This window comes from Pleurotus ostreatus (genome assembly GCF_014466165.1).
Source record: "Pleurotus ostreatus strain PC9 chromosome Unknown scaffold_5, whole genome shotgun sequence".
NCBI lineage: Eukaryota > Fungi > Basidiomycota > Agaricomycetes > Agaricales > Pleurotaceae > Pleurotus > Pleurotus ostreatus.
The window spans coordinates 1,194,814-1,208,789 of NW_023503160.1; the positions used below are offsets into that span (position 1 = coordinate 1,194,814).

Consider the following 13,976-nt stretch of genomic DNA (forward strand, 5'->3'; position numbering starts at 1 on the left):
GCCATTGCAGACGCAGACGGGTGGAGGAGATGAGAGACTGGCAGAAAGTTGTATATTTGGCGGACAGCAGTATATATATCAGGTTGTCGATGGCGTGCTATGGCGTGCTTGAGTCCTTTACGGTCACGTGATAACTAAGATGAGAGCACGGCAGAGCACGAAGCAAGCACGAGCTTGAGCGCGACGCTTCTTTCAAGGGCGATAGCGTCCGTATCAGCGCCGAAGAGAGCGTGGATGCGTGGTTTGCACTCAGTTTCGATTCTCGACTTGACCTACTCGCATATCAGTGATCCTGTGGCGCCGGTAATTAGCGCCTCACCGGGACGCGATGCAGATGCTGGCACCATGCATCAACAGTTGATCGCGTTGATCATTCATGGGCCAACTTGGGGTGTCGAAGCTCTGGAGGGAAAATAGTATCGGTGGCGGCGGGACTACCGCGACGTGCGACCTGAACGCATTTCTCCTGAGCCCCTGGGCTGACATCGTATCAGCTTCCTTTTCACGGGTCTCTGTAATTATGGAGACGATACAACTTCTGGGACTTAGGTACAACCTCCCAAATACATCTTTTCCAAGTTTCCTTGAACAAGGAGTCTATGATTACACCTACGACGCTATTGTACAGGACCAGTAGTACTTCTGGGGAGGAGCCAAGGACGGATAAACCAAGCCATAGACTATGTAAGTATATATGTGTGAAGAGGGTCGTGAATGTAGGAACAGGAACGATGATGCGACAAACAACAGCATGACGACGCCGATCGAGCGACGGAAAGAGACAGTGTGGTTGCTGGGGAGATGAGGTTGAGATGGAAGACGAAACGAGAAAAGGGAAACAAAGCAAGGCGATGATGGTAGGTAAATATGTGGATGAGCATACGGCTAACGAATAGGCGAGGTAAAATAATAGATACTAAGAAAGCGAAGATAGGTGTGGGGGGAAGTGGAGGGCGGTGGTCAAAATGGGGGCGTATGTTGCACGAAGCTGGTTCGAAGTGTGAGTTTAGCTGGGGTATTCTGAACCGCCCAAATTGTGAATCTTAAGGAGCCCCTCCGGCACGTCGATTAAACATCGATGCACCAAATCTCCAACTTCCCCTCCGGCTTGCCTTTTGAGCTCTCCCTCGCAGTCTCAATCGCCAGCTCATAATCCGAGTCGTCCCTCAAGTTAACCTTCACCGCGTCCTCATCCTTGAACTTCAACCCCATTGACCCGACGGGTTTGCGGAACTTCGAGGCGACTTTCGCCATGAACTCGTCGAAGCTCATCTCGGGGACGATCACCATGCCGTGGACGTCTTCCTCATAGTGTAACTGTTATGAGGGAACGAATCAAGAATGATTTAGATTTTTATCGCCGTGTCAATTCCAGAAACGTACCTTCACCCTGATCTTGGTCAACTCGAAAGGTCCATCTTCGTAGTCGCCACTCGCATAACCTTCCTCTTCCTCCTCGTACATACTCCCCACCTGACTTCTAGATCCAGCTCTTGATGTTCCTCTTCTAGTCAATTTCCTCTTCATGGTGCCTCCGACACCTAATGAACTTCCCGCGTAGTTGCTCGTAGGTGCACTACGCGAGCCCGAACGGGCCACGCCGCTCGCATATCCAGGGTTTGCGTTGGATCGCGCCCAAGCAGCTACCCTCTCAGGAGGGGCTGCGCCTGCGCTCGGCATGGGAGGGGGGACAGCATCATCACCGTAAGAATCTAGGTACTCGTCGTAGAATTGAGTGACGCGACTATCTGCAAATACAACGTTGGTAAGACAACCGTCCGTTGCCAAAGACGAGAGGGCTTACCTTTCGGTGGGGCTGGGGGAGTACGATCCTGAGGAACAGGAGGGGAGCCGACTGGTTTGCGAATGCTAAGTCCACGTGTTGGAGGACCACCGATGGTCGCATTTGGAGACGGCCTGCCCGCGACAATTGATGTGTTGCTTCGCTGGACATTGGCGCCTCCGGGAGAAAGTCCTCCTGGGCTTGGTCGTGGGTCGTTAGGGTTGGGTTCGCGGTTGCTAGAGGGAAGAGCTGTCCTCGAGCGGTTCAGTAACGGTTCCCTATCTGGTAATGCTGGAAGGGAGTAAGTGATAAGCGAAGCTGGATGATTAGAAAGGCCGGCGCGCGGCACACTCACGGGAGTTGCTGGGCAGGGCAGCTGGAACTGTTGCGCTGCGTCCGAGTGTCCCACTGCGCCCAAGACCACTACCTTCACCGTCAATGAAGACACCAGACGGCGATATTCCTTGTTTCAAACGCGCAACACCAGTGAATTCGGTGTACGCATCACCCGGGTCGCTTGCGGCCACAAGTTTCTGAAGGATCAACTGTTGAGGGTCATGGGCGAAGCGAGGTTGATGATGGAACTCACAGCTTTACCCAGATAATCCTTGGCAACTGAGTTCTTCAACTTCTTCTCTGATGGGCGGTATAGTACACCGACGGGCTGTACGCGAAGCGAAAATGTTTTAATCAGCAACATCAACTGCGGGGATGACGTGGAGAGGCTTACGATGCTGAATACTGTGTAGCCCTCCCCGCGATCTCGTAAAGCGTCGTCAATAACATCGTGCTCTTCTGTCGCCTTTTCCTTCCGTGCAGCTTCAAGTTCCTCCAGTCCCTCCTGGACACGGTTCATGTAGATTTGGGACAGGCCTTTGTTGAATAGCACTTCTGCTGAGAACAGTCGGAACTTCAGACCCAACTGTTCATAGTTTCTATGGAATGCGATCAGAACCCAACTATCAGGCCATCCAACTGGGCTACACACATGGCTTGATTTCCCCTGAGATACAGCAATGCCTCGTCAAAGTCCTTGTACGCAAGTTCGTATCGAGCGAGTAGGAAGTTGGAGACACCACATTGGAAGTAACTGAAATCGAGGGAATTGAGAGAATGATCGAATTGCGATTGTTGTACTCACGCAACGGCAAGATATTGGTCCAATGTGGTCGCCTCCATGAACCGCTCAACGGCAGTTTCATGTTCTCCAAGGGTCGCGTAGATAAGCCCCATATTGGTGAGAATCTTGGATGAATCGGCGATGCGCTTGTGGGGAGTATGATATCAGGACCGCGGGTTCTCCGTGGTGTGTGGAACGCGGTCCACTCACCGAGAACATATCTAGGGACTTTTCAAAGTCCTGCTCATCGTATGCCTTCAGGGCTGCGGCCCAGGTTTCGAGTTCTGCTTTGAGAGACATGGTGGAGTGCCAGATGCAAGTGGCGTGCCGGACGCAGAGCCAAGGAAAGAATGTGGAGGAAGAAAAAGTCTAATAAGAGAAGAAAAGAAACAAAAAGAGGGAAAGGGGGAGATTGAGACGCAGTCTCCGGAATGAAGAAAGTGATGGCAGGGAAGAAGGAGTCTGATAAACGGAGGGGCAGAGTCTATATATCAGAGGCGACAAAGCTTTGCAGATGAGAATCAAGTCACAATTCCGGTCACACTCATCAATCCGTCGTTAGGGACGCTTCAACTCTTCCTTTTATCTGTCTCACTCAAATCTCTTCCAAGCTCAATTATCGTTTGTCTCGGCCGTCTTCTAGACAGTCCTAGGGGGAGCTAGGTCATCTCGGCCCATAGCCTCGAGGCTTAAATGCAGTTTAATCTCCAGCGTCGGCAACGGGGCCACCAGCGAGCAACCGCAGTGAATGATGCGACACCCCGCGTCGTTGCGCGCGCAACCGTGCAAATGGGTATCCTCGACGTCGGGGCCCGCAGCATCTCACCCGTGCGCATGCACTCGAGGGGGACAACCGACAGCTTCGGCTGCGGCCCCCCTTACAGCAGAGCAGTGAAAGGTGGTGAAAAGTCGCCGACCTGTATCAGATGTCTCTCCGGCGCCGGTTAGAGTCTTGTCGGGGATACCAGCCACGTCAAAATGCTTTCACAGTGGCATTTTGCCATCACCGTCATACAGTTACAGCATTCTCATCACCGACCTGATCACCGATGTGATATACCATCACAACTTTCACCGAAGCTGGCCAACGACTTTCTTTTTCAACGTCAATGCTTCTGTGACTTGGTGACGAACCATGCGTCCGCCACTCGAAGCCTTGATGCAGGCCACGACGATCATCACACCGACCTTTATACCGCAACGGTTATGTATCGCGGTGCGACCTCCTGGGCCTCCTCTCGGTCGTCAACAGTAGTGATCCCAATCTCCACCCACGACTGACTAACTGAGACGCAACCGTCGTCGCAACGGCGGAGGTAAAGCCCAAGCATATCCAGGTTTGGTTACGTTCGTAGAGGCTGGAGTGTATTCTATGCATGCACTCGTCTGTATTAACCATAATATAAGTGTTCGTATCATACGAGATAAATTACAATGTCCCGGGGGTAGTGAGCGCTGATGCATTGATGCCAAAAACGAGCGTTGAGAGTTGCTATGATAGCACGAGGTGGGGAGTATGTTATCAAAGCAATCGAAGATAGCAAATGCACTCAAATAGCAACGAACGGCGTCAGTTTCTACGAAGAAAGATATTATCCTGTACGTACTGCGCACATATAAAGAACGACGAACGAGGTGTCGACGAATATCTCAATACCCTGACGGCCGGGCATCCGTTTTTGATGTATCGTAGGCTCGGATGAGGCGCGCTTGGTCTTGCTTTCCCGCCGTTTCTGTCTGACTGAATGCAAAGCCACGGTTGCGACGCATTCTCTGCACCGCGCGAACTTTCTTGATGGCTTTCTGGAATCTGCGCACAGGAAGGTGTCAGTCGTTGTTCGCATTGTAAGACGAGGCACGTACTGTTCCTGTCGGGGCCGGTAATCCGGAATATTGTACTTTTGTAGTTCCTGTGCAATGTGGTATGACGCAGGGATATATGTCCTTCGGTAGCTGTAAGGGGGACAAGGCGATCAACTCCTGTCACCCAGATAGACAACAGTTCAAGACGCACTATTTCCATACAAAGTCACGCGCCAGACAGACAATGGGAACAAGGAGGAGAACAAAGTAGAAGACACCATTTGTCCAGAGTCTTGGGACTATGCCAGAATACTCTGTTGAGAAGCCGATGGCAGGGGCGACTACTGCATACAAGGGAAGAAAAAGCATCGTGAAGACAAATGAACCAGGGATAGCTGAAAGAATTGAGCGTGGTCAGCGAAGGCCAATAGTTTGCATGACGATGCTCACCAGCAACAGTGTACTTCGTCCAGATACTGCAGAGCATGTGTGAATCATCAACGGCATAAGAACAATGGGTTTGCTTACTCGGATATCAACGCTGCCTTCCCAAGTACCGTCAATAGGACTGCAAGGTAAAGTGTTGTACCCCAGAACCAATGGCCAGTGTCGCGTCCATCAGCTTGCTTGAGATCTCCCCACCACAGAATGACGGAGAACCCAAACGTAATCTACATCCAAAAAAGCATCAGCGCTGAATTTTACCCCAGATGAAACCGCTCAAAGACTTACTAGACTGTGGTAGAGAGCATTAGCTACCCACAACCAGAATGCTGTCTTGGTGAAGAACGCGTTCTTCTGACCGAGGATATACAGTTGCGGATATCGATCCAGAATTCGGGCAGACACGAACTGATCGAAAACCCCGATGACGAGTGGCGGCAATACGGTGAACACGACGTTGTACAAAGAGAGCGTCCATGATTCATAGGCAATTTGTCCGGAGAAGTTATTGAAGAACGAGTACTGAAAATGCGGTTAGTCACGAAGTACTGATGCGCATGAATTGGCTCAATTACCCAGAACTGTGTCATATACAGGACAATGTTCTTGTAGAACGAGTCTATGGAGTTGCTAATCAGTAGAGGCAAAAATCAGAGGAGAGAAAATTACAGAGGATGAGCTTCGATAAGCGTCGATAACTCCAAGCACCATGAACAAGTAGGAGTTTCTTAAGGAAACGGAATTGGGAGATAGCAACATCTGCTGAACGTGCAGCTTGCAAACCCTACGATCAATATGTGAGCCTAGAGTGACAGTTACTCAAAACAACTGCGGGCGAACCTCGACACCAGAAATACCAACACCAACATGGGCAGCTTGAATCATGCTGACGTCGTTGGCACCATCACCTATGGCGAGTAGAATAGACTTCTGATTCTTCTTTACCAATTTGACGACAAGAGCTTTCTGCAATGGAGAGACACGACCTACAATGGCGCGTTGGCAAACCAACTCATCGTCATGTGAAGAATGGACACGCACAACAGATGACAGCTTTGCACATAATCGCCAGTTCCAAAAATGTCTTGTTCATCTCTTTCTGAAGAGCGAATGTGAGACTTTTCCCGTCTACAATGAACGAATGAGTGATTAATTTACAGTGGAAGTGGTAATATACGGACCGATTATGAGCGCTAGGTCTTCAAGCTCCCCAGTACTTCGTTGGCTTTTGATGGCCGACAGCCTCTTCTCCAAGAATTCTTGGGTAGCCTGCATCGTCTCTTCGTTGACTATGACCTAGTGTGATATCATCAGCGTGTTGTTGATAGGGTTTGGCACGTTTCCATCCCGAAACTCACCAAGTTCATAGATTCCGAAATCAACTTGCACGACATCCCGATATTAATAGCCGTTTCTTGTCTGTCACCCGTCAAAACCCAAACCTGAACATATTTCTCCGTTAGAACCACTCATGATAAGGAGAGCTTCAATGGCAAGTTACCTTGATACCGGCCATCTGCAAATTGTGAATGGTGTCAGGGACACCGTCTTGGAGCTTGTCTTCAATAGCCGTTGCACCCAAGAGGAAGAGATCTTTCTCAATAAGTTCAGCGGCTTCATCAAGTGCTTCACCGCGACCATTGATGGTTGCAGCCGCTTGATCATAGATGGAGACCCATTGCTTGTATTCCTGCTCGGGGATATCTCGACAAGCAATGCAGAGCGTGCGAAGACCGTCAGTGGCGTATTCCTATGGCATACGGTCAGCGCGATCCAAGCCTCAATATAGTGATCTGGTGACCCACCTCCAGATGAGCAAGCGTCTTCTCTGTATACGGCTGGTTCTTGCTTAGCCGCTCGAGAATGACTGTATCAGCGCCTTTGGTGTAGATCTTGATCTTTCCTTGGGGCGTTCGTACGATTGTGGACATGCGCTTCCGTGTTGAGTTGAATTCGCAAACATTGAGGATTTCGAACTCTTGGCTCTCCCCCTGGATGTTCACAAATACCGATCTCGGTTTCCGAGTCTAGCAGACCCGAGTCAGTGTCAATCATCAGTGCGTATGGCGTCGGACGTACGTGAAACTGGTATCCAAGTAGCTCAGCGCCCGAGACAAGCGCCGCCTCGTCCGGGCTGCTAGCTTGATAGACAAGTTTGCCGTCTTTCACTTCAGGAATAACGGTATGGCAAACAGCCAGCAGAGTCAAGAACTCTTTGATAACTTCCTTCTCTTGGGACCCAGACGCCATGTTACTCGCACTCTCCGCAACGTTGACGAAAGGATTGGCACTCTCCTGTAAGAGAGCTCCCATCTCGGCAAATGTCTTCCACCCGTCTTGACCGTCACCCTCTTCGCCCCTCTTCGACTCGTCAACTACATCCGCGTACGCCACACCCGCAATAATACAGCATCGGAACTCCATCTCGTTGCAAGTGAGGGTCCCCGTTTTGTCCGAGAAGACATATTCGATCTGCCCCAGCTCCTCAACGAGCGACGAAGTTCGGCAAAGAGCTGGAGTATCAGTTTTCACATAATACATGTCGAGGTCGGAGTTGATCAGCTGGGCTTGTTGGAATTTTACGACTTCCATGGTGACGATGAGGGAGATAGGAATTAAATTGTTGTACAGGATGATGAAGGTGAGGATATCTAGTGACGAGAAACATCAGTTATGTTAGACGAGTTAAGGAAGCAAATGCAATTGAATTACCTTCGATGAACTCCTTGGCTAAGACGAAATGAGCACCAAAGACAGGCAATGAAGATTAACAAAGCGTACCTCGATCCGACAACGAAACCGTCTCGACTAGATACCATTGTTGACTGGAGAAGAACCACTGCAGAAGGAACGTTAAGAAGGAAGAGGCGGCATGGTAGAAGTGGGCGGACCGATCGAATACTACTGCCTATCGTAGACCCAAGAGATAGAGCTAGCAGTAGGATGAACAGAAACACAATTTGTACATTGACCTGACGTTCCACGGCCGTTCGCTTGATTGGTGCCGCCCTAAATCATTGGTCTAACTATATACACTGGCATACTGCACGGAGGAGGAACTCACGTAGCATTACGCATAAGCTTCGTCTCATGTCCGGTGAACACAGCAATACCGTAAACCCAAGGTGTATTCCGTATCTGTGCCCCGCGAAGTAGTATTTGATCTGGCCCAAGAGGAACTTGCTTCGGCGCGCCGGTGTTAGTCACTAGGTCCATTGTCGCTTCGTAAGTATACAGAGAGTTATTGGGTTGTTCTGAGCGGAGGGAGCCATTGAGATTGAGGACGAGTGAAGGTGAAGTGAGGGAAGCAGTGTGGGTGGAAGCTTGCTTGATCTTCAAGTTCGTCTCTCTGGTATTGTCAGAATGCAGGAATGATAGGAATTGAGGTAACACTCACCCATCAAGATTCGACGTCTCAATGTAGCAAAGACCCTCTGGCTCACTTGAACTCAGTAAGACGAGATCGGCTGGTATGAAATCGTTGCTTTCCAGGCGCACTACGTCCCCGACCTTGATATCCTTCCATTTCTTCTCCTCGAAACTGCCACCCGGTGCCAGGACTTTGGCCTTACTGGCGTTGAGTTCTGAATCAGATTGATGCCGTTTCTACGCAAGGTAAGTTACGAAAGTTGACATCGAAGAATTCCTTACCAAGTCTTCCTGGACCTCTTTGAAGGCTGATGCAAGCAATACCCCCGCTAGAGGTACAATAGTAGTATACGGGTTCGTCGGTGACACCCCTGGTATCTGCTGGATACAAGCGGTGAAGAGGAAGAAGAGGTTGGCGTATTTAGAGAATTGTTCTGTTGCCGATCGGTATGAACAACATGGTCTGACTGGTAACGTAAACGTAAGGACTCACCAAACAGAAACTTGGGCAAGAAGGTCACTAGGTTGTACTTGCTGGCCGAGACAAAATTTGAGCAGTACTCCGAGTTCAGTGCAGGATTGTTGAGGGCAATAATCCGCTCCCCCGTCAATTCCTTTTCCTTCTTCCACGGCCATTTCCATTCCCACTTCTTTGCTTTCTGCAACGGACTACTTCTCTTTGGCTCTCCAGGAAACGAACTCGAGCCTGCAAAGGCATTTCCGGACCCCGCAGGCTGAAATTCGAAGTCATCGTCATCCCAACCTTGAGTCCCGCCCTCGGGCAAACTTGATGTTGACGGACCCGCTCCAGCGGGTGGTGCGGCAGAACGAGCAAGGGGAAGACCACTCTCCTGTGACTGCATGGCTTGCGGCCGGCCGAAAGCAGAGTCCGGTACGTTGTCGTCCTCATCGTCGAAGAATGGGTCTAATAGTTGCGGCGAATTATTATCAGAGTAAGGCGTATTGGTTGAAGGTGGGTATCCATTATTTGCAGGTTGGTATTGTCGAGTGGCCGGGTTCGCCTGCGATACAAGTCGTAGGAAGTCGTCACTCATTGTCGCCGACAGCGAGCTCGACGATGGTAATGGTGGTCAAGGATTGAAATAATTAGTTGGGCTACGCAGCAGCACGTGCCAAGCATTCGACGCGCTCGCCAACACGGCCTTTGCCCGGGCGTCTATTTTTCAAAGCCTGATCGGGATAGAAAATCAGCGCGACCAGACCACCTTCAAGGATCTCCAGTATGTGAACATCGAGTTGTGTGGTATATCACCACCTGCCTTGTACAAAAGACCATTCATATTCTGGCCCATTCCTGGCCTCGAAACATGCGAGACTCGGATTCGAAGGCGATGGTCAGACTGACAAGGACCCACTGGATGCCAACATGCTGAAACGTTGGGTTACCTCCGTGCCCGTATTGCCCTCAATGCTCCGATTTTCGCTGCTGTGGACCTTCCACGGCCTAACCGCCTTCCTAGGGTCTGTGCAGAGGTTCAATACGCGGCCTACAACGCCGACCTCAAAATAACGACGCGAGATCTCTCGAAGGTTCTAAATTGGCATATGTCAAGTTGATGAGGGCCGTGTTCCTGGTACCAGTGGATACGCCTCTGCTTGAAAAGCACAATTAGGAGCCCTCATCTACCATCTTCCGAATATGTTAGTGTCTACAGCCAACTAATTGTCTGGTAGCCTCGAGGCGCAATCGAACGAGGTGGACCTTCTGGTCTATGCTGTCAAAAACCTCTTTCACAAATCGCATGGTTCTTCAGGAAATGATGAGGTTCTTTGCGCTATTCTGAAATACCATCGAATCACTGTCATGAAGGGCACATGATCAATGATCTTCGCAGGTCTTCATATATGGCTTCGCACGACGACGACCTCCTGGACTCGACCGCTACCACTGTCACCAGAAACCAGATGGGTCGCTGGAGCAACGTCGTCCGAATCTCGCCCAGCCCTGGTGTAGGCCTCAACAACGTTCGCCAGGTGTTCGCCAAGAATGGCGGGTTGTGAGTTTTGCCTTAGTTTCAAAGCAGTTCCAAGTTAACGCCAGGCAGACGTGGAATTCACTGGACTCCTGGGAGCTCTGACTTGTTCCTGGAGTTCAATGAAGATGCTGGCGCCGCGCATGCTCTCGCTTTGCACAAGCTGATGCCTGACATCAAGGTGAGGGCCCTGGATGGCGACCCGGTGCTGGTCGAACAGTATCGCAATGCGATGGCCGCGTCACGCAGAGAAACGCGTTCGACAGACCAACCACTCCCGGGCGCACCGCCTAGACAGGCCGTGAAGCCCATCATCCCGAGTGCTAGCCACGCCAACCCGCTATCCATTGATCCTTCGGTATTCGCATCCCTCCTGCCTTCAAGCAGCGGATTGCCGAAGGGTTCAGCGGCATCCAAGACGTCGTCTTTATTCTCTTCAAAGACTAAATCAGCTCCCGTCATGGCTTTCTCCGTGGACGGTCGGCTTTCTATAACCTATCATGGCGAAACTTTCTCTTACGACATGAAAACCACCGACGGAGACCCTCGGGCAATCATTGCGCTCCTCAAGCTGTCTACTAGCGATCCTGGTACTTGGCTAACTGCCGCGGCGTATCATCGTCGCCAAGGTCACTCCCGTAGCGCACTGGATATTCTTATGGCTCTACTTAAATGTACGCAGACGTGTTTCTACCTTTAACTCTGCGTCGTTGACACTCGTACTGTAGTCATGGATGGGCTCGAAGTCCCAGACACTCAACGTAAACCTGTCTGGCTTATGCTCTCCGGATGCGAGACAGACATGGCCAAAAGCGCCAAGGGCGATCCCATTACACGTCCTGCCGTGATCGCCCAGCATTATAAGGATTCCGCGAAGTGGCTACAGAAGGTCTACGGCGTGGATATTCCTCAGCACTATACCAAACCGGACAATGCTCCCGTTCGTAGTGCGCAAGTCGTGCTCATGGATGTTCCCTCCCCGGGTACCAATGCCATCACATCAACACCTAGCTCGTCCAAACAGAAGCTAGAGCATGTCCTTCCATTGAAGCCCACCCCATCTCGTCCTCGTGACGAAACCGAAAATCTTCCGCCGTCTGGTGACCGTAGCGCAAAGGCACCAAATCAAGCAGCATTGCTATCCGTACAGCGCGCCAAACGCAAGTTGGAGGAAGACTGCGTGTACGAACGCGAGCAGCGGCGTAGACTCGAGCGCGAACTCAAGGAGGTCACTCATGAGTTAGATCTCACAAAACGGTCCCAGACTCGCCTCAAATCCCAGGTTCGAGAGGAAGCCGAGGCTAGGAGGAAGGCGGAAGATGCTATTGAGCGGGAGAGGAATCGCATAGAGGCCGCGAGGCGAAATGGCCTTCCATCAGAGGCAACCCGGATATTTCTTGCGGTAGCCCGAGGCGAATAAAATGCTTCTTCACGAACGCACTAGCAATCAAGAGCACATCACATGAAATGGATATCACACCAACCGCAAGAACAAACTCGGAGACGAACACATATCGCGCCTTGGCGCTCACCTGCATGGACTTGTATTTTAGTGCATAACTTCAGATTATACTCATAGAACGTGTAGTAATTAGCATACAGCATCCGTAGCAACAATGCATCGTCAACATGGATTTGACTCTCTGTCCCGTACTACATTTCTGCAAGAAACGTAAAATGCGCCCCTATCTGACTCCTAGCGCTCACAGCTGTACAGTACATCGGGAAGCTCCGACACACACTGAACCTTGAATTTACAGGGGATCAACAAGAACAAACACTAGCTCGCCAGGTAGGTTGACGGAATTATCGTGCTCGTCGTCTTCAACGTCGCTAAACCTCCATATTTCACGCCAGGTACGAAGCGGTCGTTGCGCCACCTCAAATTACCTCAAATCATATCAAAATGGCCACAACGCTTCCCAAGGACATCTCGAAACTCGGCCAGGAGGTCAAGCTCTTCGGAAAGTGGGACACGCAAGAGTGAGTAGGAGATCTCATGTGTCTTCGTGATGCGATTTGGAACTTCGAGAGCTTGAATCTGACTGGGCCTTGCTTGCGATAATGTAGTGTTGAAGTGAAGGATATCTCCTTGACCGATTACATCCAAGTTCGCCATGCCGTTTACCTCCCACATACCGCTGGACGATACGCCAAGAAGCAATTCAAAAAGGCGCAGATGCCCATTGTCGAGCGTCTGGTCGACAGGCGAGTCTCACACCGCACATTTGCCGTAATGGAAATATTCAATGGAAGATAATACACAGCTTAATGATGAAGGGGCGCAACAACGGCAAGAAACTCATGGCCGTCCGTATCGTCGCCCACTCGTTCGAAATCATCCACCTCCTCACCGACCAAAACCCCATCCAAGTCTGTAATCCACAACCTTGAAATTGCGTCTCGTATTCAAGTGTAGTCATTCTTTCTAGGTCCTTGTTGATGCCATCGTCAACACTGGCCCTCGTGAAGATTCTACTCGTATTGGTTCGCAGGGTACCGTCCGTCGTCAAGCCGTCGATGTCTCTCCTCTCCGCCGTGTCAACCAAGCTATCTCTCTCCTGACAATCGGCGTATGTTGTCCTATTGCTTCCCACGGAACGGCCTCACTCACAATCAATCGAAATAGACTCGCGAATCCGCATTCCGCAACGTTAAATCCATTGCTGAATGTTTGGCTGATGAGCTCATCAATGCCGCCAAGGGTTCATCTAACTCTTATGCCATCAAGGTCAGAATTGCCCAAAAGACGCCGATCTGTGCTCGACTAATATTGATTTTATTCCTTGCCAAACAGAAAAAGGACGAATTGGAGCGTGTCGCCAAGTCCAATCGGTAAACGCTTTACGATCTCTTTTGGCCTGGTTTCTTTTCGCTTGTGTTGTAGAACCACCCAAAGAGAGTTGAGGATCGGTGTATTGCGGGATGTCGACGGGCTTGTGCATGGGATACGAATGAAATCGCTGACTTTATTATGGGTCTCCTTCACTTCTATCACAATTTATGTCTCTAAGCCAAATGTATGTATGCTCATGCACGCTTATGATTTCTCTCCCTCCCATGCACTTCATATCCTGAATTCACCGTCTTCGTGACTTCTGCGTGTTTCCGAACCTTATTGTAACTTCGTCTGCTTTCCCTGCTGGCCCTCAACGTTCACGGAAGTATGGACCGACAATACGCCTGAGACTTGCCGCTCCCCCGGAATATTACAACCTTCTTCTCCCGATGGTGTGTGTGACAAGATATCCCAAAACAAGATTGATTAGCCCTTGGATTAGCCTACAGACATTACCCCGACACAGTGGTAAAGTTCCTCGTGGTTAATTGTGCAACGTAACCTCACTTCGGCCTCAAAAGGCGACCTACCGGGCAACATGAAATCGATGGGAATTCCTCATGATCAAGAGCAATGGGGTTTCGAATTGTGCATGCCTTTAGGCATTGGTTACATTGTGGTTGC

The 13,976-nt window shown here is 50.4% G+C and overlaps 4 protein-coding genes across 4 annotated transcripts; 2 read left to right on the forward strand and 2 right to left on the reverse strand.

Annotated features, from left to right (window-relative positions):
* Positions 1-1,068: 1,068 nt before the first annotated feature.
* Positions 1,069-3,203, reverse strand: PC9H_007397 (uncharacterized protein; the record flags this gene model as incomplete). Its single annotated transcript, XM_036776928.1, has 9 exons — positions 1,069-1,317; positions 1,384-1,748; positions 1,805-2,065; positions 2,139-2,316; positions 2,373-2,447; positions 2,514-2,718; positions 2,772-2,873; positions 2,925-3,049; positions 3,114-3,203. The coding sequence occupies 9 exons, from the start codon at positions 3,201-3,203 to the stop codon at positions 1,069-1,071; spliced, it is 1,650 nt and encodes a 549-aa protein (XP_036630548.1).
* A 1,350-nt stretch (positions 3,204-4,553) lies between these two features.
* Positions 4,554-9,574, reverse strand: PC9H_007398 (uncharacterized protein; the record flags this gene model as incomplete). Its single annotated transcript, XM_036776929.1, has 22 exons — positions 4,554-4,713; positions 4,767-4,856; positions 4,918-5,101; positions 5,157-5,182; positions 5,235-5,377; positions 5,439-5,672; positions 5,726-5,769; positions 5,820-5,934; positions 5,991-6,136; positions 6,192-6,278; positions 6,332-6,446; positions 6,509-6,592; positions 6,652-6,900; positions 6,956-7,177; positions 7,230-7,801; positions 7,863-7,880; positions 7,932-7,989; positions 8,042-8,159; positions 8,215-8,499; positions 8,548-8,756; positions 8,802-8,953; positions 9,013-9,574. 22 exons carry the CDS (start codon positions 9,572-9,574, stop codon positions 4,554-4,556), a joined length of 3,873 nt encoding a protein of 1,290 aa, XP_036630549.1.
* An 811-nt stretch (positions 9,575-10,385) lies between these two features.
* PC9H_007399 (uncharacterized protein) lies at positions 10,386-11,933 on the forward strand (the record flags this gene model as incomplete). The annotated part of the gene is made up of 3 exons (XM_036776930.1): positions 10,386-10,537; positions 10,586-11,187; positions 11,242-11,933. The coding sequence occupies 3 exons, from the start codon at positions 10,386-10,388 to the stop codon at positions 11,931-11,933; spliced, it is 1,446 nt and encodes a 481-aa protein (XP_036630550.1).
* A 486-nt stretch (positions 11,934-12,419) lies between these two features.
* Positions 12,420-13,352, forward strand: RPS5 (ribosomal protein S5; the record flags this gene model as incomplete). The annotated part of the gene is made up of 6 exons (XM_036776931.1): positions 12,420-12,496; positions 12,584-12,721; positions 12,781-12,886; positions 12,946-13,086; positions 13,143-13,244; positions 13,311-13,352. 6 exons carry the CDS (start codon positions 12,420-12,422, stop codon positions 13,350-13,352), a joined length of 606 nt encoding a protein of 201 aa, XP_036630551.1.
* Positions 13,353-13,976: the final 624 nt, after the last annotated feature.